Raw genomic sequence first — 27,007 nt, 5'->3', positions numbered from 1 at the left:
AAATTCTGATTGCAAAACTCCTACGTTAAAGTAAGTGTTAGAAAACCCTTCCACAGTACTCTGGCATTAATTATTCCTGGAATGTCAATGAAGTGGGAAGTCAATTCAATGAACTTGAATTTTGCATTAGCAATACTGTGTCTTATATGCTTATCTATTATCTGTCCATCTGGCAGCTCACATGCTTGTTGGCAGAAGTGCTTTTATTTCCTTTCCTGAGAAATTCTGGCACTGAATGTATAAACAAGCAGCGCTTCTTTCTTCATTTATAATTCAGCACGAAGTTGTGGCGTTATTAGTTAATGAATATTAACTCTGGTGGATGGTTGCTGGTGCTAGCACAGCGCTCCGAGCTGCAGCATATGGAGCAGCACGGAGTCCTCGCAGCCGGGAGGCGGCAGATTGAGATCCATCTGTCAGCTGACACCAGCCCGAGTCTGTGCTGAGACTGCCAAGAGAAACTGGCTCTGGGAGCAGCAATCCTGCCTTCTTTTGGGAGAGGGCAAGGGGAAAAATTACTTTCCCCTCCCCAGTTTGATAGGTGCTTAGAAAGTGCCAATAAAGATTCTGTAAAAAGCGTGCTGGCTTTTGGTTCCAAAATTGATGTATTAATAGCGAGCATGCTGAGGACCCTGATCTAACCAGTGTGGTTGTCTACAGCCTGTTGGGGTTTTGCCCAGTTTAGTTATTGGGAAGGCTCAAATTCTGCATCAGGGGTGTGTTGGGAAGTACCTGGCAATGTCTGCATCTGTCACAAACACCTGATGCTCACAGACACTGCTGCAGGGAGCTGGGCTGGGCAAACAGCACTCTCATATGGACCTAGTGGGCTTTCCATTCTACAGGTACATATTCATCAGGTTACACCTCCTAAAGATTTTACTCATTTAATTTGGGGGCATACATTTTTGTGGTTTGATCAGTCAGTCAGTACATTCCCAAAAGACAACTGCAGGGGCTTTCCAAGCTTGCTCCTGCTTAATGTTAACTCAAATGAAATGTTGTGTTTCTGGAACTGGCCAGAGAAACACAGACCTTATCAAGGCTGTTTCCCAGTACAGATAAAATTTGAAACACTGTTAGTGGAATTGCTTTTGAATATCCTCTTCCAAAATGAATTTTTGTGGATTTTTAAAAGAAATGAATGAATTCAGGGGCATTATACAACTTCATAACAATACCAGAATAAAGCCTAAGCTTGGAATTCACCCCTGCCCAAAGCATACACAACATAGCAGTTTAATGCCATTTTGTCTGCAGAAAAGCATCTTGTACTAACTCCACAGTAAGTTGAAACTTCTGTTTCTTGCATTTGTTTTGTGATGCTTTGTGGCTTCCTGTTGTTACACAAAAATTCCACTAATTAAAGTAATCCATAGTGTGACTGGGGAGGATTTGTCATAACTAACAAACTGGTTGACTTGGCTGAGTGTTGCTCATTTTTAACAGAAGTTTTATATTTATGTCATGCTGTTCACAGGGAAAACTGCTGGCAAGTGTTGCTGTTACAACTTTATCTTTGGTGTAAATGTACAGTCTTTTCATCTTGTCACTTTTTAGTTTCTCATGGGGGTGAATCAATTTCTGTCAGCTGTCAGAATCAGTGACAGACAGTGAGATGGCAGGCTGGCAGCTTGGTGTTCCCTGAAAGTGCTGCCCCTCCACCTTGGAGGTGATTTATTTAATTGTTTTATGAGGGCAGTTGACTTTGGGGATAATTGCCTTACTTGTGAAAAAGTTGTGACTGGTACAGAAACCAGAATGTGGTTTAAAGGCTCATAAGCTGGGCAGGCATGATGTACACAGAGCATTTTATGTTAAACTGAAATTCATCACTAACACCTGGAGAAGCAGGTTAAAATACCTGTTGATATTTTCCTGACTATACCTGCTGTGGTTTGTGCCTCTTGAATCAGAATCTCTGCAATTTGAAGGGGTGAAGGAGAATCAAGGTGCTTTTTCTTAATATAAGAATAATTTCTGAACTAAGAGCCTAAATAATTGTTTTTCAAGAACTTATGTTGAAAGAACTGGTGAGTGGTACCGAAATTGGGCAGAAGGAAGTAAAACCCGTATGTAAACCCCATTCTTAATGGAAAGGTTTGACATTACCTTGTTGTGTTTGTCTTTGGGATGTGTAAGCATTTAGTATCCTGCAGCTGTAACAAAGAAGAGATGTGTGTTTGGATGTGAGGCCAGATCTCACAGAGGTGAGGCTGCCACAGCCCCTGTCCCAGGTCTGACTTGTGTGTGTTCCCAACAGGAAAAAAAGGCTTTCTTGCCCAGAAAGAGTTAGAAATGGAATTTCCTAAGAGGACAGGAAAAACTGCAGACCAGACAGAATAAATCTATGGAGCAGCCACTGTTTGCACATCAGCAGCTGCTTTTATGCCCTTGTCCCTCTATTTTCCACACTTGTTCTTCAGGAGTCATCTGGAGCCTTCCAGATGGACCTGGGATGGGTTGGAAGTACATGGAAGTAGCTGGGCAGGGTATGAGAGGAGCTTTCTCTCAGATGCCCAAACAGTTTGTATAATAAACTGCACTGAAACTACAATAGACAAACTTACCTACATTTTTGCTTTTGTGTGTATTTGTAATTAATTTTAATACTGATTTTTTTTGTTCATTTTCAATATGTTAACAATTGTCAACCTTTTTGTGAAGGGATTATCAAACTAAAAAAAGAACTAAAACTGTCCTTCTTTCCTTTTGGAATTCAGTTTGCCAGCAAACTAGAGATACATTGTCAGAGAATGTATTTGTCCTGCTACTGAGTCACTTGATTTCATTCTGATATTATGGGCCTGTCCCATGTTATGAGAATACTTTCCAATTTGGGTTTAGGTGTCCAGTGAGGAAAAGAAACAGCTCTTTCTAATACCTGCTTTCCTGTTGGAAATTAAATTTTCTGGATGGGCAGTTGTAAAAGCCCAGGCCAATGGAATGGTGGTCAGATGTGCATTATTGTTTCATGTGAGGGATGCTGGCAGGCAGAGAATGGAGCTCTAGGAACTTACAGGTGACAGAAGGGAGTTTCTTTAAAAATGGGTCCTTGGAGTTTGATATAGTGAAGTGCAGTAGAGAAAGATCCATTTCATCAAGGATGCCACGTTTCTGCAACATGATTTGATTTCACTTTTCTATGTTTTTGTTGCTTTACAAGTTGCTGATTGTCTTCCATTATTTTTATTTTTTTTTCTCCCTAGTAAAACGCTTCAGAGAACCAAAGCATGAAAGACGTCCCTGGAGGATATGGTAAGTTTCTGCATGCTTTATTCTTAACTTCTTTTCTTCCTGCAGGTTGCAGAAATTGAAGGGATGATGTTCATGTATGATGATTAAAAGAAAGAAAAGTGATGACAAGAAATTGCTGACTGTTAGTGAGGAACCAAAAAATGTTACCAAAATTCACGAGTCAAGTTACCTGCTGTGTGTTTCCTGGGTAGTCATTTCTTACTGAACACTTCTAGGAATGTGTAGAGATGTGAATTTAGGCATAAAACTTCAATTTGTGCTTCTTCCTAAAGATCTCAGCTTAAAGTAGCCCTAAGATGCATCTGAACATCCACAAACTTGCATAAGCTTAGAAGAAGATCTCAGCTGGGCTCAAATAAAATTCCATGTTTCATTGGTATCCTACTATGTATAAAACAGAAAACAGGATGACAAAAGATACAAGTACATCAACCATAAAATGTATTGTGTTTATTACATTTTAAAAGTTACTGGATTGAAGCAAAGCCAACATACCAATTTTGAGACTGGTCTAAGTGTTAGGTTGCCACTCCACTTGGTCAAGACTTCAGTGGTTTAAATTCCTCTCATACAATGCTGCTTCTCAAAACTAACACTGACCTTTATTTTATTGAAAAAATAAGTACAAAATCTTTGTGTACTGCAGTCTGCCTCAGCCTGAAATTCTGACAAGTGCACTGATAGCCCTTAATTTTTAAGCAAAGAATCTTGTTCTGGGACTCAAGTATTGTTATTTATAGCAGGGTGTACTGATTAGATAGGTAACTCACTGGCTTCTTGCCTCATCTCCAACACTCTGCTCTCTGTGTCATGCAGTGAATGAAGAGATTAAAGTTCAAGACAGTTATCAGGGAGGGTAGATGAATTCAGGCATAAAATGTCATTTGGATCTGTTGGGGGTATTTAGATCTTTTTAGAAGTAGAAACGAAACAGGCAAAATTGTTGTTTTTCTGTATAATACAAAGAACACACTCCTGCCTGCAGAATACTCTTGTTATGATTCTTATGTTTTACATTTAATAAAATCATCCACTGAAAGTTTTGGTTTTGTGCAAAGGATGATGAAAAAAGAATGGTAAGAGCTGGAGTCATGACTGAATCACTGTCTAAGTGGGGGTTTGGATCTTCCCCTTGAGTAACAAACTGACTCTCTGACTTTATCATCTGCTTTGGAGATAATACTGTCAAGGCTGGAATTCTTTTGCAGTGTGTTCTAAGTTCTGCACTGTAGATAAAATTCAGTGAAAGCACTTCATGCTTTCAGGTGAAAAATGTGCTGCTTTTAAATCAAATGCTGTAGATAAAGGACTCATTAGTCCTTTAAGTTGTTCGCCCACAAGCACATGATGAGGATTTTATTTTTGTCTGTGCCATAAGCTTGCTAAAAATGCATAAACATAAAAGGTCCAAAATATCTCTCAGGGCTGGGATACTCATTGTTTCCAGGAGGTTATTAAAGACTTAGCTAGAGTTAGTCAGGATTAGCTCTTGGATAATGCATATGATACCAAGAGGATATCCAGAGACTTTACGTTTACAGTGGTAGGTTTCAAGTTAATATGATTTGGGTTATTGTAAATAAAATAGGAGCAGATTTTAAAATGGAACATTGTTAAATAAGCTAAAACTAAAATAAATAAAGCTAAAATAAAAGCTAAACACCATGATACTTTTATTATTCTGGTGTTCTCATTTGGAGAAAAAAATTAATAGAGATGGAGTTTTAATTAACATAAATTTGCAATGTCTGGCTGTGTTGTAAACAGTTTTGTGTGTCTTAAAACCTTTTTTTACTTTATACAGGTTTTTAGATACTTCCAAGCAAGCCATAGGGATGTTGTTCATCCACTTTGCAAATGTCTATTTATCAGACCTTACAGAAGAAGACCCTTGTTCACTGTGAGTGTTTAATTTTGGAATAACTGATCTTTGTGGATGTTCTGTAGCTGAGTTTGGTGTATGTGGATGGTAAGGTAAGATAGAGCTGAGAAGACAGTTTTCATGGTAAAAATCAGTCACTTTATAAAACCTGTGGTCTAAGCTTAGTTAATCAAGGATCAGGATTCTTCTCTTTTAGTTCCTGGCTGGCAGGAGTCTGGACTGTGTGTAGATATTTTAAACCTAAAGGGCAAAGCCTTGCTACTTGTCCCTCTCCATGAATGAATGAGAACTTGGGATGCACTTTGCAGTTCAAGTTTGTTTGCTGAAGGTGCTGGCACCAAAGGAAATGAATATCCAGTTGTTTTCACTGTAGTAAAGCAAGGCTGTAATATAAAGTGAGGTTACTTTCAGGGTTATTTAGCAAAAGTCATTTGTGTTTGTATTTACTTCTAAAACCTACATTGGCTGCTGCAGTATTATTTTCATTTTGTTAAAAATAGGAAATCTTGCTCAGTAGAGAAATTAATTCTGCAATGTCACGCTTGGAGCAGTGTGACTAAATAGATAAGCATTTCTCTGTAGTGTATTAAACCTGAAGATTTTATGACTAAGACCCCGACAGGCTCTTTACAGGAGCTCCTGAACTAAATGGTAATTGTTTGGGTTTGTTCTTGATAAGGTTCGTGCTCCAAGTAGCTTACACATTGCTGGTAATGGAAGCTGTGAAATTATTTTAAAAGCCCAGTAATTTATCTTTTAGAACCAATCCAGTTCCTTTCGATGGCATCTGCTCACTTGTTGTTCTTGGGTGAACAAAGGAGACACGCAGCTCAGGGAACATGTTTGTGTTTGCTACACAAGCCAGTTCTATATCCCTTATTCCTCCTTGGTTCCTTCTGTGCTCCTACATGGTAGAAATGTGCAACACTTGCTTTTCTTTTCCCACCACTAAGCGTTTTGTTAGGCAGAATGTATTTATTTTGGCACATTAACTGTAAAATCTGAGTTACAATTATGACAGTTTCAATAATACCAGGCATTATTGTAGGATTTTCCTTGCTTATAGATTTAAGAATTTCCTGATAGGTTTAAAAGCTGACAGGTGCAAATTAATTTCATTCAATTTTTATAACTCAGTATATATTCAAGTGAGGTAACAAAAGCATGTCAGTAATTGTCAGTGTTTAAAGCTAAAGCACAATAGGTGCATTACAGTATTTTAAATAAAAAACAACTTTGTGCTGTGTTTTCAAAATAAAGGGTTTATTGACATGTGTGTTCTCTCCTGCATCTACATATTTTTATTTTCAAATCCCACTTTTCATGTAAGTATAACATGACACAAAACAAGTAAGAAGAGAGTGAGGTAATAACCAGTGTTGTCAGGATAAATGAAATTACAGTGTGGAGCTGGATCATTTCTCAGACAAGGGTGCAGGTTCTTGATAGCAGCAAAAATATCACATAGCATTAATCAAAATCTGTCTTAGGAAATATATTTCTTAAGTTTGAAAGTGGGTCCAGACTTACCTGACAGCAGCACAGCAGGTCCTGTGTGCAGCTTAAGGGGCGAGCATGTGGGGTGAGTCTGGCCTGCTTGGGAATCCCGGTGTGCTTGGGAATCCCGGGCATCCCTGCTGTGCCAGGAGCCGTCCTTGCCTGTGGAATAGGTGCTGGCACCTCTGTTTTCCCTGCTCCTGCCGCTGCCTCCCCGCTGCAGTCTTACAGCAGCCTCTTGTGGCCTCGGTGGGACTCGTGCAGGCTCGGGATTGCAGACGTTCCTCTGCAAACACTCAGCCTTGATTTTAATGTTTGACTAATGCAACGTTAATTAAAACTCCGATTTGGTGAACAATTATTAGACAATAACTATTTTTAGAAAGTTTTGGGATCTTGACAGAAAAAATATATTGAGACTGCTAAAACTATTTAAATTTTAGGCTCTCAGTGTAATTACAGAAGTGGGTAAATGATTGTTCTCAATACTTTGGCTTCTCAACATACTTACAGATCTTTTATCAATCATAACCTGTAGAAAATGGACCCTGACTCCTTATTTTCTTTTCTGTTTTTCCTTTCAGGTACCTTATCAACTTCTTGCTGGATGCCACCTTGGGAATGCTGCTGATCTACATTGGGATCCGTGCTGTGAGCAGCATTGTGGAATGGCAGCAGTGGGAGTCCCTCCGCTTTGGGGAATATGGTAAATGTTTCTGTTCTGCCACTGAAGTGATTCTCAGGGTAGAATCTCTGAGAATTTCAGCAAGAGGTTAACTCATTCTAAAATTGTTGTACAGTCATTTGAGTATTTCACTTGTCATGAGGGTTCTTTTAAGTTCTATATCTAAGCATGCACCTTTTGTCTTAGCTCAACAAGTCTCTGAACATTTACTGAGTTTGGAATGACTGCTTGAATATTTATTTTTTTAAGGAGTGATTCAAGAAGTTATGATATTGACTAATCTCATGGAAAAAATGAGATAGCAGCATGATAAATTTACTCTGAAACACTTGTAAAAAAATGATTACTGGAAGGTTATTTCCTACTAAAACTTCCACTGAGCCACGTGCCACTGTCTGAAGACACAGACCAAGAGTTCTGCCAGCCCTCTTTGAGCAGCCCCATCCCTTCAGGGAAGGGAATGGCAAGATAGCCTGTGCTGCTCCTCAGGTCATGGTCACTGGGGCTTGTGCACGCCAGGCCTGTATCAAAAAATGTGTGAGGGACAGACTGTGAAATCACTTTCAGCTACAGTTGCAGAGTTTCTCTTCCATTGCATTACACAGAAGTCCACTGATATGCAGAAGTTGTGGATTTGCAGCTGCAGTTGAGTATCACAAATACTCAACATCAACATTTAATTTTGTTCAGTGTGTTATTTTCAGATTGCTGGAAATGAAAGTTTTGTATAAATGCTAAAAATCACATTTGAAGCTCCTTGAGAGAGGAATAGGAGGAGATATTGCCTTTTAAGTGAGCTGTGGCTCTTCATCAGAGAGAAAAACAACAACCACAGCGTTTGGGGGGGATGTTTAAGAAAGTAAAAACAAACAAATAGCGAGCTTTCACAGCAGTTTCATAATTATTATTGTTAGAGATTTTGATTTTATAGATTTCTTTGGTTTTAATGAGCCTAAGTAACTGACAGAACTAAGAATAAATAAGGGCCTTGTGAAACTGAAGCACTTTAAAAGCTTAAGCTTGCAATCAAATAACATTAATTGCTATTTGCTTGAATGTGAGAGGTTTAGAGATGGTGACAAACAACTTAGGAGAAATAACTGCCTATATCATTAGGGCATGTTAGATTTGTAGAGGTAGGGTAGTTTTAGGGTAGAGTTTATGGCCACTCAAGCTTGTTTAAATCAGCACTGCCACAACACTGTTTGTCTGCTTTTATCCCACATGCCACAGTCCAGTATTTCCACTCTTTTCCTTGGACTGGTGCATATCTGACTCTTCAGGGAATTGACCAAGAGAGCTAAACCATGAAAAATTCACTAGATGTAAAAAAAGTAAGTAGTTCCTCCAGATCAGTCCCCAGACTTGTGTCTCTAAGGGATTAGATAAGCACCAATGCCCAGGGAAGGTGAGGGGGCAAGGAAAGAGCTGAGATCTCTTGCCCAGAGCCCCATTTCTGATTGTTGGTTTGGCTGGAAGCCATTTAAAGATGTTTGAGCAGCTTTCAGCCCACATAAAACTTGAGTTTCCATTTGGAGGGAAAAAAAGTTGTTGTATGTCTTACAGTCATATGTAGGTATTTGTTATCATGTCAGATGTTAGATTTTATTTCTTTCTAATAATATTTTTAAATTTTTTGTGTGTAATCTGTTGTCATTTCCCATACTAATGTTCTTTTGACAGTAAGCAGACTGTGTGGATGGGGAGATGTGGGGAGTTTATTCACTCCCCTGAAATTTCTCTATTTCTTACTGAATTTCAAAATTAACCCTGGTTTATTTTAGTTATGAGGCATTTCTGACTGCAGTGATTAAGCTCTTAAAATCAGGAAATGGACTTGTGTTCTGCTGTGGAGGTGGTCTGTGGTTGCTCCAGTATTGTCACTTTGAATTAGGAAATCTGAAACACCTGAACCTTTTTATTGAGTATTCTTGTGTGTGTATATAAGTGATGTATGAAATTACAGAAGCCCTCTTTACTTAGTTGTTCTCTCTAGTATCAGATCATTTTATTAGTCACTAACTTTCTTTTCTGCATCTTTACTAATGTGCTGCCCTGCCCTTCTTGTGTTAGGTTTTTAATCAAGCTATTGTAGGACCTATTTTAAAGCATATTGCAAATCTGTGCTTCCATTAATCATGTGGGAGAGGCTTCTGGTATAAAGACAATTAGAGAGCAGATGGAAAGTTATTCATTTGGGCTGTGCAGTAAGGTTAGGCCCTCTGTAAGATATCCCATCTAAAAGGACAAGTTTGCTGTCATCTTCTGATAAGTGTCCCTGTTGTTCCTGAAGTGAAAACCCTCTTATCACCAGTTTATTTACAATTTTTCAGTTTGACCCAAAGAACACTCCTATTTTTTCTAAGATTTTTTTAAAATAAATTAAGCAAGATAGAAGAGGGGACTAAAATGCAGTTCTATGGGGTTGCAAGTGTGTTTAGAACTTGTGATGTTGAAGTTAAACATGGATGTTTAGTATAGAATCACAGAGCAGTTTGGTTTGGAAGAGAACTCAAAGCTCATCTCATTCCACCTCCAGCTGTGGGACCTTCCCCTATCCCAGGCTGCTCCAAGCCCCACCCAGCCTGGCCTTGGACACTTCCTGGGATGGGGCAGCCACAGCTGCTCTGGGCACCCTGTGCCAGGGCCTGCCCACCCTCACATGGAACAATTCCTTCCTAATATCCCCTCCATCCCTGCCCTCTGGCACGGGGCAGCCATTCCCCCTCGTCCTCTTACCCCACAGTCCCTCTGCAGCTCTCCTGGAACCCCTTCAGGTACTGCAATGCTGCAGTAAGGTCAAGCTGGAGCCTTCTTTTCTCCACATGTCTCCTCTCTTCTCCATCCCATGGCCCACTGAAAAGTATCAGAGTCTTGGGGCATTTTATCTGGAGCAGTAAAGTCAAACCCTCAGCTTGGAGATCAGTGTCATTTCTGCTTGTTTGTAAGTGTGGGAAAACAAACAAGAGCCCTCCTTCCACCCCCAGACAAGTCTCTTCTTGTGACTGAGTGATGTTTGTGTTTCTAGAGCCTAAATAATCATTTGTCTCAAGTTAGTTCTCACAGTGAGCTCATTTCCCTTCTTAGCTCTATTACTTGATCCCTGGTGATTTATAACTTGAAGCTGTCACAAAAATAGCAGTGTCCTGCTGGTTTTAAAAGCCTCTTCTTTATATGGAGGATGGTTTTGAAGCATAAATGCCTCAAGGAAGGAATGGATATCAAAATATCAGCATTTATAAATGGTAGCTGTTTGTACAGCAAAACAGCACTGCAGTCTGATTTATGAACAAAGGGCTATGACACTCCCTCAAGGGCTTTTTTACACCAGAATTTTTAATTTTATTGGATTTGTCTTCATATCTTTGGTTTTGTCTTTTCAAATTCATTATACAAGCAGTTGGATTTTAATAGAAGTGCAGAATCAGTTAATATATTTGAGTGTGTAAAGAGGAGAAAAGCAGTCATGACTTGTACTGAAAAGAATGTTCCCTATGTTCTCCTTCCCTTCTTGTCTTAAGCTACTTTAGCTGCTGTGAGTAGAAAACAGGTGATAGATAAATCCCTCCTGGTGATTATAAACTCCACTGGCAACTGAATCGTGCTGTGGCTTCTTTGATTGGCTTTGTCTCTCCATGGCAGAGCTCAGAAATTGTATTTGATGCATCTTTTCCCTCCTGCTCTTCATTTGCCACTTGCAGAACAACTTGCTTATAGCCATGTGGGGCAGATTGCACTGACTTCAAAACTATTTAAAATTCCTTTTGGAGTAATTCTATGAGTTGGCATAGAAAGAAAAATGTTCAGGATCTGAAGAAGGGAAGGAAGTTACAGGGCAGAGGAATAACAGGTATTGGGTTCAAGAACTGTTTCTAAACATATTCTACAAAGCAGTGATGGCAGTGGCAGATACAAGTATAGAATAATTTGGCATTGCCCAGCGTTTTCCAAAAATGCTGCTACAGTTATCACTGCAAAGGATTCAAAATTTTTCATTTTCATTCTTTTTTTGATTTTCTTGCAGTAGCAAGATTTCCACTAATTTCCTGGATTATTCTATACATGATAGCTATAAAATCAGAATTCAAGAGATGACTGTAAAAGACTTTAGAAATTAAATTAGAGCTTTATGGCTTCAACATTAACTTTAAAGTTCTAATTTGGGTTTGTGTACAGAATCTCTGAATGTATAAATGTCTAAAATATCCTTTGGAGCACCTTCTGGGTTTGATGATGTTACTAACTTGAATTTCATGGCTCATAAAACCATAGAAAAAGTTGGTTAGAAAGGATGTCCAGAGGTCATATAAACCAACCTCTTGCTCAGGATTAACTTAAAGCTGAAGTGGGTTGCTCAGAGCATGGACCAGTCAGTTTTTCATTTATCAGTGGTTTAGGATTTAAGCACCCCTTTTTCTGAAGAGCCTACTCCAGTAGATTGAACCATTCTCACTGTGAAAACTTTTTCTCTTCATAGCAGAATTGTATCTTAACCCACCCAATCTTTATCTTCCCATCTTTCTTCAAGGATACCACTGGGACACTGTCAAAAGACTTGCTAAGTTCAAAGTAGGCAGCATCCCTCTTGTCTCCACTTGTAATTATAGCTGAGAGATCATTTGTAGGTGCAGTAGGGCACACAAAAATCCTCAAGTAGAATTTAATATACACAACTTCTAATTTCAGTCGTGTACCAAAAAAAAACCCAAAGAAACCAGCACCACTCCCCACAAAAACATCGTGGAATAAAACATTCATTGGTGAGAGTGCACAACACTTTCAATACAGAGTTTCACAGTTTTTGCATGTACAGAATCTCCTGAGAGTTGCAAAAGATGCAAAATGGTTTTCACTGTCTTTACATTTAGGAATTGAATTGGAAAAATTGATTGGAAAATGGATTAGAATATACTGTTCGTTTCAATAGTGAGACTGTAGCTAAAGCTAGAATTTTTTGAATATTTGCTAATTAGTGTGAAAAACTAGAGAATGTTAATAAAATATGGAGTATATAAATTAATTGCTAAAATTTAATTCTCAAACCTAATTCAGGCCTTGTATCCTCAGAAGAATCAGAGTTGCTCAACTTTGACTTACTGTTTTCCCTTTCAAATTTCTAACTCTTCAGGTTTTTACAAGAGAAACTGTAACTGCAGTATATAATTGTAAAGCTCCAGCATTTTAATTGGTTTCCTCTCAGACTGTTGAGTGTTGATCACTAACTCATCCTGTAAACCTTGCTTAGGGAGTATTGGTTGTTTTGGACTCCAGTCTGATTTATCAGTTTCTCTGTGTAGCATTTCAGCAGTAAGCACTCAGTCTCAGACTATTACCCAGTATTAATACAGAAAGCCTTTCAGGAGTGTTCCAGAAAAGGAATGAGCAACTGTCCATTCTGCATTACAAACACATAAAGGCATCTGATTTTCCATTGCCCATTATTCATCCCCAGGCTAAGGGTTTAGAGCTGCCTTTGAAGAGATTGCAGAGGCTGCTGCAAAGATTAAAGATCTGTCACCCCCCTCCAGAGCTTACTTTTGTTTTCCAGAGAAGTGCAGCTTCAAGCTCACCTGCAAAGCTTGCTAGGCTTACCAGTCCTCTTTTTTTCCCTTTTTTTGTCTTCTTTTTCTTTCTCTGCCTTCTTTCAAAGAGTCTAATAGTGTGCATAAGATTTCCTGTTCAAATATTTGTGGTCTTCTTTCTGTCCTGACAGATAACTTCATGCACTCGGGTTCTCACTCTGCTCTCGAGGTGCAGCAGAATTTCAAACTCTTTCACACTGGAACTCAAATATGATCCTAATTTTTTTATTCAGTTAAATTTTTCATAGCAGCTCATGCACCTGTTGCTTCAATTAGTTACTTACTGTAATTATGTAGAGAGGAAAGCCTAAGGACAATGGTGGAAATCTAAGTTCTATTTAGACTGAAGGGAAATGTGTTTTCCCCAAGCAGGTTTCCCTCAAATTTTCCCCTTTAAAACACTTAATATGTCAGGATAGAGGATAAAAATTAACAATGTGAGGAGAAACACAATGAAAGTTTGTATCTTGTGTGAGCCTATCACAGGTACTGCTGAATGGGACAAAGTCCTGTTAGATTTGGTTTCTGATACTTTTTGAAAGCTGGGGTGAGGCAGAGGGAGGGGAAGGAGCAGCCCTAAAAGAATTGGAGAAGGCACTTCTGGAGGATTTAGCTGTCCTGCTGCCTCTTCTAATACTGCTTTTTAAAGATGTTTACTATGAAGTAAATCAAATCTATGCATATATTAAACCTTTCTTCTTTCTTGCAGGTGACCCCCTGCAGTGCAGTGCTTGGATGGGCCAGTGTGCTCTGTACATAATGATTATGACATTTGAAAAAACCATCATCATCATAGTGCTGCTTATACCTCAGTGGAAAGAGGTTTGTGTTTTTACAGCATTTTACAGACAAGTGAATTTTAGGTGGAAGCTGTAAAGACTTCCAGCAGTATTTATTAGTTTGGCTCAAGCATCATGATTGTCTACACTCATTGCCAATTAACTCGGTGGTGGTGGTGGTATGTTCTTTTAGTTTAATTGGGATACTGCTAATGAGACCCTTATCTATTGCCAGGAATATACCATATTTTGAGGGGTTTTTGTAAATTGAAGTTTCCAAAATTTAATTCTATCTCCTTGTCTAAAGTACCCTTGAAACTACTTAGTCTTTTTTTTCTTAACTCTAATTCTTGCCTACAGCTATTTTGTATTCTTGTAGTATTTTAAAGAATTTTCTTTGCCTGACCTTGTTGATAGGTTTTAACTGTAGACTTTTAGAAATTTGTGGTGGATTAGTGAATCCACTGATACTAACTGGATTAATCTTTATTTTGATGGACTCTGTGCAACCAGATATTAAAAGTGGTGCTGTTACTGCCCATTAAAACCAGTTAGCTCTATTGTATGCTCTGGACTACTTTGGGGACTCTCTTCTCATTACTGTTCATTTTGTAAAACTGCTCTGTTTAAATTTCCTAAAGATGGAATCTTCAACATGTTCCTTGGGAGCAGCTCTAAAATGTTCAAGATGATTCTAAGGCAGCTCCTCAGACTTCTGTAAACAAAAATGACAGAGATAAGTTTCTTGTCAGCCCCACTTACTTATCTGTGGTAATTTATGAGCTGTCCTGAATACTTAGCTTTTCTCAGAACTGCCCTTTTTTGGTTCATCTGCGTTATTTCTGTCACAGTAACTTGTACATGAACATTGTCCTGCCTGTGCCAGGTGTGAGCACATCCTGCCATGAGCTGAACTCCATCCTTTTCTTTCCACAGGTGGCTTTATTGAATCCCATAGAGAACCCCCAGCTGGAGCTGGCAATCGTCATGCTGATAGTTCCCTTCTTTGTTAACGTTAGTGCAACTCACTTCATGAAATGTTTACTTGGATATCCTTCTGCCATGTGTTCATTAATTAACATTAATCCTTAAAACACTGAATACCTTGGTGCTTAAGTTAATTTAAGGGCTTCTAAAGAATGGGTAAATTGTCTGGATATGTAGGTTTTACAAAGCTGAAATCTATCTGGAGCTAAAGAATCAGGTTCAAGAGAGGGGCAGAAATGCCTCATAGACCCCTTTGGCCTGATGACTTCAGTAGATTGACTGACATAGAGATTATAAAATTACAGTGAAATTTGCTTCAGGAAGCAGTTGGTGTAAGGACAGACGTCTTGTGAAGTATCCTGTGTCTGACCATAGCTAATAGCAGCTGGCCTGTGGTGGAGCAGAGGAAAAGGGCAAGTGTGCAGTCATCCTTCCCAAAGTATACTCTGGCAGCAATCTGGGATTTAGGGATTAGAGCCAGAGACACTGGGGACAGTGGGTGTCCTTGCATGTGATAACTGCTGGTAAAGCCTTGCTACATTAAGAGTTAATATATGATCACTGTTAATAGTCACTACTTTTCTTACTTGCTTCTCTTCCACAAAGGGATAAAGTAGCTGGGTTCTAGAGCATTCCTGAAAGGGGTAATAAGATATGTGACACCATGCCTAGACAAGATTTAGCTTTTGGCCAGTTCAGAATTATTGTCAAGTTCATTTGGTCAGTATTTGGACCTTTCTTCTACTCTGAAGAAAGCTGAACTATTGCTCTCCCCTTCTTTTTAACAGGCGTTAATGTTCTGGGTAGTAGATAATTTCCTCATGAAGAAAGGGAAGACAAAAGCTAAACTTGAAGAAAAGGAAGCAGGACAAGATTCAAGAAATGGAAGTAAAGTCCGATACAGGAGAGCAGCATCGCATGAGGAGTCAGAGTCAGAAGTATGTAGAGTTAATGATTGCAATTAATGCAATATCAATCCAGTTCATCCCTCCTGATATTGATTTCATTGTAACACTGTCAACTTAGGTTGGATTTTCTGAGTGTGTACCTCTAGCAGTAGCTCCTAGCATTGGCAGTTGAGAACCAGTTAAGGAAAAAGTCACTGTTGTACCACTCTGGCACTTAATTTCCTTCAAGATGGGCAGGAAGACACAATAATATATGTAAATACCACAGATGAGCTGTGCTGCAAGTGCTTGTGAAAAAGAACCTCATAGGGAATACAAAACTAATAGACAGTCCTAATTCAAAGAGAGGTTAATAGCTTAAAGTGAGAGGGAGCTGGTGGAGGCAACTGACCTGATTTTTAAGAATTATTTACATAGTTGCCTTAGCATAACATTATTCTAAATTACATTAAGTGAGCAGTTTTTAGTTCAGTTGAAAGATGGGTGGTTTCTTTGAAGGTGAGTTGGTTTAGCTTTAGTAAGTTAATTTAACTTTTCTGTGTGATAAACAGTGCTGTTTACACGGGCTTTGCCAGGTCATGTGATTGCCTGTTACCAGTGTGGATTAAGACCTTAAATATTCTCTCAAGCTGCCTGTGCTGCTCTGGCATCACTCCTTGGGTTCAGAGTCAGTGGCTGTAGTGATATTAATATGCATCCATCCTTTTTCAAAACCTCTGGAGGTTTCTGATAGGATGTGCAATGATATTTGATAGTGTGGCAATAAATCTTAAATGTGTTCTATGTCCTAAATGTGCTCTTTCCCAAGCAAATAATAAGGTGCCTTGCAAGCATAAAAAAAGGTAAAAGTTTAAAAGTAGAAAGAAGGAGTGTGACTGCTCTAGGTGCTCAGAAGCTGTAATTTGTTTTTAGATCCTAATTTCAGCAGATGATGAGATGGAGGAGTCAGATGCTGAGGAGGACCTGCGCAGACTGACCAACTTAAAGCCCATCAAGAAGAAGAAGCATCGCTTTGGTCTGCCTGTATGACACATTCCTTGGCTGTGGACTTGCAGGTTTCATGGCAAAAACTTCTGTCAGTGGGGTTTAATGTTGCAATTGCATCTCTCTTTTCATACAAACTGACTTAGAAGCAAGGCCTACCAAGGGAAGGCAAAGCAGTTGGAAGACTTCCAGTTCAGTTGCACTACAAACACACTGACCAATTATGCAAGAATGTCTCCTCGTCGTGTGTGGAAAATGGATGAGTCACTAAGGATTCGTGTGGGAGGTGTCAGAGAAGATCAGAAAGAACAGATACAGAATCTTTCACTTTCAGTTACTGATGGGACAGTGTAAGGAGTTCTCTAAAAGGCATCAGAGTTGACTAAGTTAAAGGAGTGTGTTTTATTACTAAAACTGGCTTTTGCAGCATAATTCCTAGAGCAGAATAGTTTATGGTTACAAGCTGTAACTTAACATTATTTTTTTAAGTACAAATGTTTACTTGCTACCGGGTACCTATGGAACTAATAGGTGGAACAAAGATTTTTTTCCAAGTCTTCTCAAATCTATCTGACTATTTTATATTTAAGTTATATTTTCATACAGTTGTATTTAAAGATTCTCTTTATCAGAGAAAAGGGTACAGTTCCCTTTTTTGTGCAGAACAGGTCAAAAGATTTGTAGTGAAAATCTTATTTATCCTTGTCTCCTGATTTAAGACAAAGGGATTGCAAAGGGAAAAGCTCTCTGTCACTGCTGAAGTCACCAAATATCACTAAAAAATGCAGTCCTATGTGTGTTCTTGACCACATAATTTGAAAATACCTTTTTCAGTAGGAGGTGGCATTTGCTTATTTGACAAAGGTGCACTTTAGTCTATAACAAAAATCCATTGTGATAAGTTATTTGTGAAATGAGTATCTATGGATGACTCTAATTATTTCTGTTTCTGCAAGTCTCTTGTGCATACCTCTCAAATGACTCAAAAGAGATGGAACATTTCTGATACTTTTCCTATTATAGGGCCTGCGGTACAGGACTGTGATCTGATTGGAGCAGTTGTGCTACAATATTGCAAATACAATTCTGTCCCTTGTTTTTTTTTGTTGGAAAAGCAATTTTTTACTTAATGTGCTTAACAGCAACAACGACAAAATTTCTCCTGTTTAATTTCCATAAAGTCTCATTATCCTTCAGTAGTAAAAGAACAACCCCAAGGGGTACAGTGCTGTTGTTACCACAGCATTTCTGGGATCTTCAGTGTCTCTTCTGAGAACTGAGAACACGTGGTGATCTGAAACCTAGCAGACATGTTTTCAGTGACATCCTTTTGCTTTGCATATTTTCTAAATGATTGTTTCTGACAGCTTTCCTTGCTTAGCTAAACCTTGTGCAGGACAAGGCAATGTGTCAAAAGAGGTGACAACAGACCTTAAATGCAAATCTGTTGTAGTATCTGGACACCAGAAAAATTCCAAGCCTTAAACCAGTTTCATTGGAAAACTGCTCAGAACTTTTTAAGATTTTTTACATTTTTTTATAGATTTACTAGGTCTTAATGTGATTTATTATCCAGACTGCTTAACTGGGCCTTAGTAAATACTGAATTGTGTGCTCCTGTGCTTGCTTCCACTATTCCAGCATCCCTTTTCCCAGGGGCTGTCCAAAGGGGACACGATGCTCTGACACCTCAGGGTGTCCAGCCAGCTCAAAGGGACATTTACCAAACCTGAGGTTTTAGTTGAGCCACTGACCTTTATTACTGTGCACTGAAACGTAAGAACTGCAAAAAGTTACAGTACTAGTGTTTGCTTTAGACTAAATCTAGGAACTAATGACAGTGGAAGCTTACCCGAGTTGTTTTGACATGGGGGATGGTGAAATGTCCCTAATCAGTGTTGCCTCTGGTTTGAGGGGTTTGGGGTTTTTTTACTAATTGTGTGACTCACATCTTCCCGTGACTGTTGACCACTGGATGGGTGCAGATCTCCAAAAGCACAGCACTTCAAGGAATTCATGGACAGAATAGTCTCCTCCAGCTCACTTTTCCAAAGGGATTTAAGAGCTAGGCTTGTGGCTCTTATCACAATCACCTTTTATTTTTATTTTTTTTTTAGCATAGGATTTGTTCTATTTCAGACATGAAGCTACTGACCATGTGCTGTGTCCCAGTGCAGAGCCATGGCTGTCCTTGCCAGCTGAGGTAACTGAGCAGCGCACACAAATTTAACTGTACAGACTTGCATCTTATCTTCCTTTTCCCTCCTCCAGTTACTTCAGTTATCAAAATGATTCTAGTTTCATGTTTAGTCTGTGAAGTGTCAGTATAAAATTATGGCCTTAATCATGTAAAAATATTTGTTTTGAGCAGACCTCAAGCTTATTGACCAAGTACAAAACAGTATAAAGCACTACAGAGCAGTTTCTTGGTGGTTATAGCAAAGGTTCTGAATGCCTAATTTTTCATGTCTTAAGTGCTTAAATGTCACTTGATATGAGATCTAGATATGTCTAATAAGGTGATGTAGTAAAGCACTATGATCCAAAGACACAGAAGTATTTTAAATACCACAGTAGTAATAGGAGGAGCAACCATCAGAGGGGAAAAAAATTACTTTCTCTACTAAGACAATAATTTTATTCAGAATTTTAGCTAAATAGCAAAATCTGATTGTTTTTTCTATACATTCTTCGTTATCATTGTGAAAGAGATGGAAAATGTAAAACTGGCAGTTTTCCTCTCTATAAGATAAAAATTGGAATTCTTGCAATAATTACGAGTAGGATAAGCCCTGTTGTCTGACAGGCTTGCATGTGTGAGAAGGGAGTGTGTGCTTAGTGCTTCACTATGTCTTACCACTTGTTAAAATGTATTGGCAGTACAGTCTGAAATGGACTTTTTATAAAGAGTTGATCTAGTAGTGATACTGCAACATCACGTTAGCATTATCCTCCAGTTGTCACTCAGATTTCTGCCTGGCAAATGTACTTCAGGACAACTCATAGCAAAGGTTTAATTCAGGCTGTGCTTAGAAAATAGGATTCTATTTAATGAATATAAGCTATGTAGTGAATGCCAAAGTAAGAGAAAGGGATTATAACTTAGAGAAGAGACACAGAAGTATTGGTGGAGATGGAATTTACCACGAGTGGTCAATACATTAATTGTTCCTAGTATCTGACCTGTGGCACATCTGCATAAACTTAAAACACTGATGTTGTCTAATACATGGTTTCCAAGTTCTGGCTTCAATATGTTCAGGTCCCCTTGTCTTACTTTAAGTAGGTGAATACTGTCTGTTAATGTTGCTAACTGAAATGTACTATAGCTTTTCTTCAGGGAAAACTCAGAAACTGAGTTGCAAATTAGAGCAATGCAAAGTGATCCCCTCGGGCAGGTGTCTGCTCTGATCCCTGCCGAGCCTGGGTGGGGGGACTGGGCTCTGCTCAGAGCTGAGCATCACAAGGAATCTCTGCCACTGTGCTTGACTAACTAGTGTTTGCAACTTTGCTGTGCTTTTTACAGGAGAAACCAGTAGTGACAGCGAATAAATTCAGCCACACCAAGTCAGAGTATATCTACAGCATAGGCGTGCAAACTTTTCTAGGTGAAGTTTCCAGTTCAATTACTGAAAATGACTACTATGGTTTTACAAAGTAAAACTGCAGTATCTTTAAAAAAGGGACTCTTTTGTAGGTGTTTTTGTCTTGTGTGGGTATCCGTCTCCAACTGAATGTGGGGTTTGTTTGTAAGTAAATTCAGAGTATAGCCAATGTGAGCAAAACCAACAGCTGTATTCTGCTGCCCTCTGTTTGGACCCTATTGTTTAATCAGTGGTGTTACCTTAAACTTTTAAGGGTATCTGATGTAATTACATTGTATAATGGTTTACAATAAAGTTTTGACTTATTACAGATTTGTATACTTGTTTTATACTTGTTCTGTTTCAAAGTGCCTGTGTTTCAGTGTTTATGGTGTGCTCTTGTGGGAAGCAGGTTCTACTACTTGAGTTTAACTTCAGCCCTAATTGTGTGCACTGTTATGTTGACTTTAATTTCAGTGTGTTCATTCTACCTTAATGGAAAAGCCCCTTTGATCAGGAAGAGCTGCTCTTCTTAAGTTGCAGATTTTGTTTACAAGTTTAAGAATCCTTGCAGGCTCCTCTCAGATCCATTCCCTGGGGAAAGTTTCAGGGCTGGAGCTGCACAGGATGGACCCAGTTCTGCCTCTGTAACTCTTCTGTAACATTTCCTTATTATTTTCATACTTTCCACCTACCACATCCAAGCAGCCCCATACCCACTGCACCCTTACAGGGAATTCAGAGTATAATCTTCACCAAGTGTCAGTCCCCTGAGAGGTTGTTAGCACTTTGCTGGAGGGGAAGGCAAATCTTCCCTGAGATTTGGAGACCACAGTGTCAGCCGTGTGTACATTCACTAAATTCTCTATGGCCATCCCCATATTTTAGTTGGGACCATTCCTCCAGCAAAGGAGTTTTCCACAATTCCTATTGCACTGGAAGATTAAAACTTTTATTTTTAATATCTACTGTTGGATAAATGAGCCATCTTATTCCATTGTTATTCTTGTCCCATTTTAACAGATCTCAAAGACCTCAACCAAGTGAACAGGATTTCTGCTCTAAAATATAAATAACTGTAGATTTAGGATGGGTTCTTTGTGAGGAAAAACAGCCCATAATCTGTGCAAGAAAATTATTGTGGCCCTTGTTGAATGCTGGCTTAGGAAATGTAATTGAAGAGAACAGAACTCTCCGGGCTTTGGGGATGTTCTAGAAACCTCAGGATGTGCTGCCTGCCTCTCTAAGCACTTCACCTGCCCCAAATGGCAAGGTTAGAGTGGTTTGATTTTGTTTGTAGAGATTAAATTTCTATGAAAGCACAACTCTGTTGCTTTTGACTGAGGAATATGGAGTACCAATGAACTGAAGCAATTTTCAAAGCTGAAGGGAAAATAATAGTTCAGTGTCTTGAATTCTAAATATTTGCTTTAAACACACAGAATGTTATTTTCCTGTCATAATAGATAGAGTAGTGACGCTTGTGGGACTGTAGAGAAGCATCTTAGTAGAGAACTATTATTTTGTACCATAGGAAAAAAAATCTGTTCTGAAGTCAGTGTTTTATTCTTCTGTTTTGTTGGCCTACTAAGGGCACTGGGTTTAAAATAGAAAATCAGCCTAAGGAATAGCTAAGGACGTAACATCCAAACTGCTTCTTAGCCTACAAAGAATTCCCCCAATAAAGGAGAAGATCTCAGGCCTGGAGAGGGTTCAGCTTAAAGGCACTTTGGGCACTGGGAGCCCTGGGCCTTAGTTCACCGCTGACAGATCCCACAGTCCTGCTCATACAGCGCTGGAGCTGTTGTTTGATGTCAAGTTTTCATAGTGAAAAACAAATTTTTTGTGAACTTCTGTGCTTCTCTGTACCCTAAAAGCACTGGCAGAGCCTGAGGAAAGGCCACAGATTTCTAGCACTACAACAGTTGATGTCTAGTGGAAGGTGTTTGGAGGTCTGCCCTGCCTGCCCTTCTCACATTAACCAACCTGTCTGGAGTCCTGGCTCTTTGTAGGTGGTGAGTGCAGTCACAGAAGCTGATTTTTTTTTAATGATGTAAAGATTTAATGTAAAAAACCAAAAGGGAAACTGTCTCCCATTTAAACCTCTCCCAGTAATGGAAAATAGAATTCATGCTCAGATAGCAGGGCTTTACTTAATTAAAAAATTGTTTAGAGAGCAAATATTAAAAGTCCTGGGAAAGGTTTTACTGCTGCTGGCAAGTGCAGTGGGGAACACCACGTTTATCCGTGTCTGAGTAAGCTGTTCTGTACAGATGTGGGTGAAATGGTTAAATTGCTAATAGAGCTGGAATTAGAAAGTGATTTTACTCTCTCGGTTGTGTCAGAGCCAGCACTGGAGCATGATCTGAGATGGAGCTGTTAGGGTAAAGCCATGCCCTACTTTATTAACTCTCTAAAAGAGTCTCGCTACTTTCCCGTTAAAGATCCCTGTGCAGAAGTGATTCAGGGCACAGTTATGCTTTGGACATTAGGTTTATATCATCTTTAGAAAACACATATTTTGTTATGCTGGGAAAGCAATGCCCACTCTTTTTTTCCCCCCCTCCCTCCCCCAAGAGGGTTTCAGAGTCAATTTTGTATCCATAACAACATTTTGCCTTTTAAACTTTATATAAATAGAGCCCCGGCGGACTCCCCGGGAAGCTGTAGGGTTCTGTAGGGACCAGGGTTCCCCGCAGCTGCCTGGCCCCGTCAGCCCAGCCCGGGGAATGCTGCACGCCCGAGTCATCGCCAGGAATAAACCTCGCACAACAACAACATCATCCTCCCGCAGCCCCCATCACCCGGCACTGCCTGGGGAACATGACCCAGCCCGTGACTTCACTCGGATGCTCTATATAAGTCCAGGAAAACAACAGGAGCTCGCAGAGCTCACGGGCTGGATTTAATCAAAGTCGGGAGCGACCTGGGAGGGATTTCAGCGAGGGAGCACCGCAGTTATGTCACAGGTACGGGGACATCTGTGCGCTGCCCGCCCTCGGAGCAGCCCCTGGCAAACCTGGGACTGGTTTGGATGCTTTCCTTGGAAAAGCTTATTAGCGAGTTCCTCTCGTTAACCAGTGAATTCAGCTTTTCTGCCGATTTCTTTTTGTGTGGTTAAAATATTTTAACACATACATTCTTAGGATGGTGAAGAAAGTGAGCAGCTGCTCTCTACATGGTTAAATAAATTAGCCTTAAAATGTTCTGGTTTACCTTAAGAATTTTTATTTGTGTAGAAAGAGAAAAATCCTTTCCCCTGCTCTGCTTTGTGATGTTTCACAGAAGGAGGAATCTCTGCTTTCCAACATGCTTTCTCAGGCAGTGATTCTGAAATTCTGTTTTGAAAAGAGGTGGCTGTGCTGAAATGTCCTTGTGTAAAGCTTAGTGTATTAACATGCAGGAGAAATGATTGTGACTGAAAATTAAACTGTTAGGATAAAATATTTGAGACTGAAATTTTGTATAAAATGAGCACTCATATTCATTTTGTAACTAATGGTTTGTCTTCAACGCATTCCCCGATAATCAGTGTTTCAAAGTGCTCTTGAAATGAGCTCAGAAATGGTGAGGTTTCAGGTAAATGTTACATTTGCAACACAAACTGCATGTGCCTGGCAGACCTCTCCTCAGCGTGAGACTTTCACAGGATTGTGGGATGGAGAGTAGGAGAACAGAGAGAGTAGGAGAGCACAGAGATTAATTCAGTTCAGCTGATTTTGTTTACTCCAAAGAAAATGGGACTTAAAACCCAGTTGTATGTCTTGTAAAGTAGCACTTTTTGACTTGTGACAGGAGGAGATAAAGCACAGGCTGCATGCCTGTGCCAATGAGGAATGGCTCCTGGCAAACCCTGCTCACAAATTCTGGCAGCAATTAGCAGTGGTGGGGCTGTGACAGGGGCAGCTGCTGGCCAGGGCTCACCGTAACCTCTCTGTGCACCAGCTTTGCTCTTCAGCTGGGACTAACTAATCCACAGCAACTGTCCTGCTGGAAAATCCTCTGTGATCAAAGCATGGTTTATTTTAAAATAACTGGGTGACATTCAAGAGCTCTGCTCAGCCTGTGCTTTATCTTTGTGCCACCTTTCTTCACCCTGTCCCCAGGAATTCCCTTGTCCCAGTGGGAAGAAGCCTCACAGTTCTGTCTGTTGCCAATAATGGGTGAAGACCCTTTGCAGGTTTCACATTTCTCTTAACAAAGCAAGGGGCTTTTTCCCTTCCTCAGTTGGTTGCCTGTGGGCAGTGCCATGGGCATGAGGGACTGTTCCCATCACATACAAGTTGTCATTACAGGACAGGTGCCTCCCTGGCTGTGGGGATGTTGGGTTCACCAGCTGAACAACCATGCACGAACTGTTGTGCATTTTTAAGGGTTTGCTGCCACCCTTTCCCCTCGCTTGCTTTGGCTACTCATCAGTGTTTTTTCCCCTGAGATCTCATATATGTTTTTTTCCCACAACACACACAAGTGGGATTGACAGTGAGCTATTCTGAGTGTTCCCAGGAATTTGCAGCAGGCAAAAAACATGCTGAAGGCTCCAGTGGAGCCAGCCCAGCCATCCAAGAGCCAGCCATGCAGGCACTGTCTCTACAAGCTCACTGGGACTCTCTGCTCCAGCTGTTTGTAGGCCTTGAGGGATTTGTTTCCCTCCACAGCTGTTTTTAGCCTCACATGCAGTGCCTGGAAGTGCCTGAGTGGGCTCCACCCCTGCCAGAGCCCAAGTATGAGAAGCCTTGTGTATGTGGCAATCATCAGAGAAGTTTCTTGTTGATCTTTCAGTGTGTAAATCTATTAGAGTTGGAGTGTGGAGGTCTTCAGTTCCTCTTAATCCCTGTGCCCCTGAATCTTGCCACAAGGGCTGCCTGGTGGGACACTGAAAATCTGTCCATGAAATAATAAACTATGGGGGAATGCTTCTGGTGTTGGCTGCTGCAGAGTAAGGTTGTGTCTGAGTGTGGAGTGCTAATTTAAAGATTGGGTTAGGCTGATATGAAGCAATGTTGTCTCTATTTCCTTGTAGTAGGATAAACTGTGAACAGATTAGTACTTGGCTGTTGCAGTGCACCACCTGATGATGCATCTGTTTCTGTATTAGATTTCCTTCTCCTTCTTTAAGTTCCAAGTCCAGTGCTTCAGATGTGTTCAGTAGAGAGCCCTGTTGAGTCCTCAGACACTTTTGTTCCTTAAATTTAAGATTATTAACTATGTGTCAAGAGTTTATTTCAACTTAAGGCAAGTCCAGATTTGCAATCTCTCTGACCAGTTTCCCAAAGTAGTAAGTAGACTGAGGCACAATTAAGTAATAAAGTGATTTTTCCTTTCCAAATATTGGACAGGTTTTTGAATTACCAAGCAGGTCTTGCAGAATAAGCAGACAGGGCTGGACAGTGTAGAGGGTTTAGGGCTGGCCAAATGCCAGTGCACCCACTATGAATTATTTACTCATTAGCTGCTGTGAGATACAGATCAGGAGGAGGAGGGCAAAACAGGCTCAAAACCTTAAAGGGTACAAAAAGAAAACTATTAACAGAATTAAAAGAAAAATTGTAAGAAAATCAGAATAAACTTTCAGAACACTTCTCCTCCCTCCACACCCTCTTTTCTTTTCCACTGGCAATGTAAAGAGACAAAACCTGGGACTTTCAGTCAGTTTACCACCTCTGGAATAGTCTTTTTTCAGTCCACTGAGGGAGAGGACTCTCTCTTGCCATGCCATGGAGACTTCTCCACAAGAAACAGTTCTCTCGTGGCTTTAGTGTGTCAGTGAATCAGCCACCCAGGAAAGGAAAATCTGTTCACAGTGTGAGTCCCTCCCATACCTTGCAGCTTTCCCACAGCTGCTTTCATGGGCCATGCCAACTTATTGGGGTGCTAATTTAAGGATGAGCTGTTCTAGCATAAAACAAAAGATTTTGGGAAGGGCAGTGAAATTGTGATTATGGGAAGATCTGTAGCTGAGCATGTGATCTTAGAACTGGAATAGGTGAAATATTGTGTTAGCAGCTCTGTATGTTGTAGCCTTTGGGTGGAGGCAGCTTTGTGCACTGTGCTTTGGACACAAAATGTTGATGTGTGGGTCTGTTTCTTAGCCAGCCCCTGTGAAAAAGAAGCGTCCTCCAGTGAAGGAAGAAGACCTCAAAGGAGCCAGAGGAAACCTTACCAAAAACCAGGAAATTAAATCCAAAACCTACCAAGTGATGAGGCAGTGTGGTAAGTCTTCTTGATTGGAAGCAATTAAGCAGAGTAAGACATTGACTTAATTGCCCTTTTCAAGTGAAAGGGTCACGTCTGGAACAGCAGCCTGCTGTTCATCTGATGGACAAGTGAAATATTTATCAAAGGTGTATATATGTATTTCAGCAGCACTAGTTTTACTCCCCAAATTTGGGTGATATCTCACTGATTGTCTCTCGTGGTTTTCTTCTCCAAGAACAAATGGGCTCTGCAGCACCTTCTATATTCAGCCGGGCTCGGACAGGCGGTGAAACAGTCTTTGAGAAACCGAAGGACGAGCCAGCCAAGAGCGTCTTTGGCTGACACTGGAGCTGGATGTGTCTCACCCAAATGATTGCTGTAACATTTTTCAACATTTCTGTTCCTTACACTAAAGTCACTGTAGGCTCAAGTAGCTAATTTCCACTGTAAGTCCTTAAGTAGGGAATACACTCATGTCAAAGAGTAAAACCTCCATGTTCATTGTTATAACACGCTTTCTTTCTGTGTATTGGACAATGTTTGCTATAATTGTTTAATAAAAAAAGGTTGTTGGACTCAACTTGGCACATTGTGGTGACTCATTTCCGTTTGGGCTCAGATTAATTCCGTGGGCACTTTGGCACTACAGATGATGATGTTGGT

At 40.0% G+C, this 27,007-nt stretch overlaps 2 protein-coding genes across 2 annotated transcripts in view; both read left to right on the top strand.

Annotated features, from left to right (window-relative positions):
• Nucleotides 1-20,479, top strand: part of STIMATE (STIM activating enhancer) — a 35,551-nt gene extending 15,072 nt beyond the window's left edge. The window contains exons 2-8 of the mRNA XM_014869564.2: nt 3,210-3,258; nt 5,063-5,158; nt 7,222-7,343; nt 13,614-13,726; nt 14,620-14,697; nt 15,459-15,608; nt 16,491-20,479. Coding sequence (XP_014725050.1) covers nt 3,210-3,258; nt 5,063-5,158; nt 7,222-7,343; nt 13,614-13,726; nt 14,620-14,697; nt 15,459-15,608; nt 16,491-16,607 — 725 coding nt within the window. The 3' untranslated portion in view covers nt 16,608-20,479. The remainder of the gene's footprint in view (nt 1-3,209; nt 3,259-5,062; nt 5,159-7,221; nt 7,344-13,613; nt 13,727-14,619; nt 14,698-15,458; nt 15,609-16,490) is intronic.
• A 2,380-nt stretch (nt 20,480-22,859) lies between these two features.
• Nucleotides 22,860-26,924, top strand: MUSTN1 (musculoskeletal, embryonic nuclear protein 1). Its single transcript, XM_014869666.2, has 3 exons — nt 22,860-23,115; nt 26,239-26,359; nt 26,580-26,924. The coding sequence occupies exons 1-3, from the start codon at nt 23,107-23,109 to the stop codon at nt 26,684-26,686; spliced, it is 237 nt and encodes a 78-aa protein (XP_014725152.1). The 5' UTR covers nt 22,860-23,106; the 3' UTR covers nt 26,687-26,924.
• Nucleotides 26,925-27,007: the final 83 nt, after the last annotated feature.

This window comes from Sturnus vulgaris, chromosome 11 (genome assembly GCF_052056855.1).
Source record: "Sturnus vulgaris isolate bStuVul1 chromosome 11, bStuVul1.hap1, whole genome shotgun sequence".
NCBI lineage: Eukaryota > Metazoa > Chordata > Aves > Passeriformes > Sturnidae > Sturnus > Sturnus vulgaris.
The sequence above is the reverse complement of the archived record's forward strand: the minus strand, read 5'-3'. Positions and strand labels throughout refer to the sequence as shown.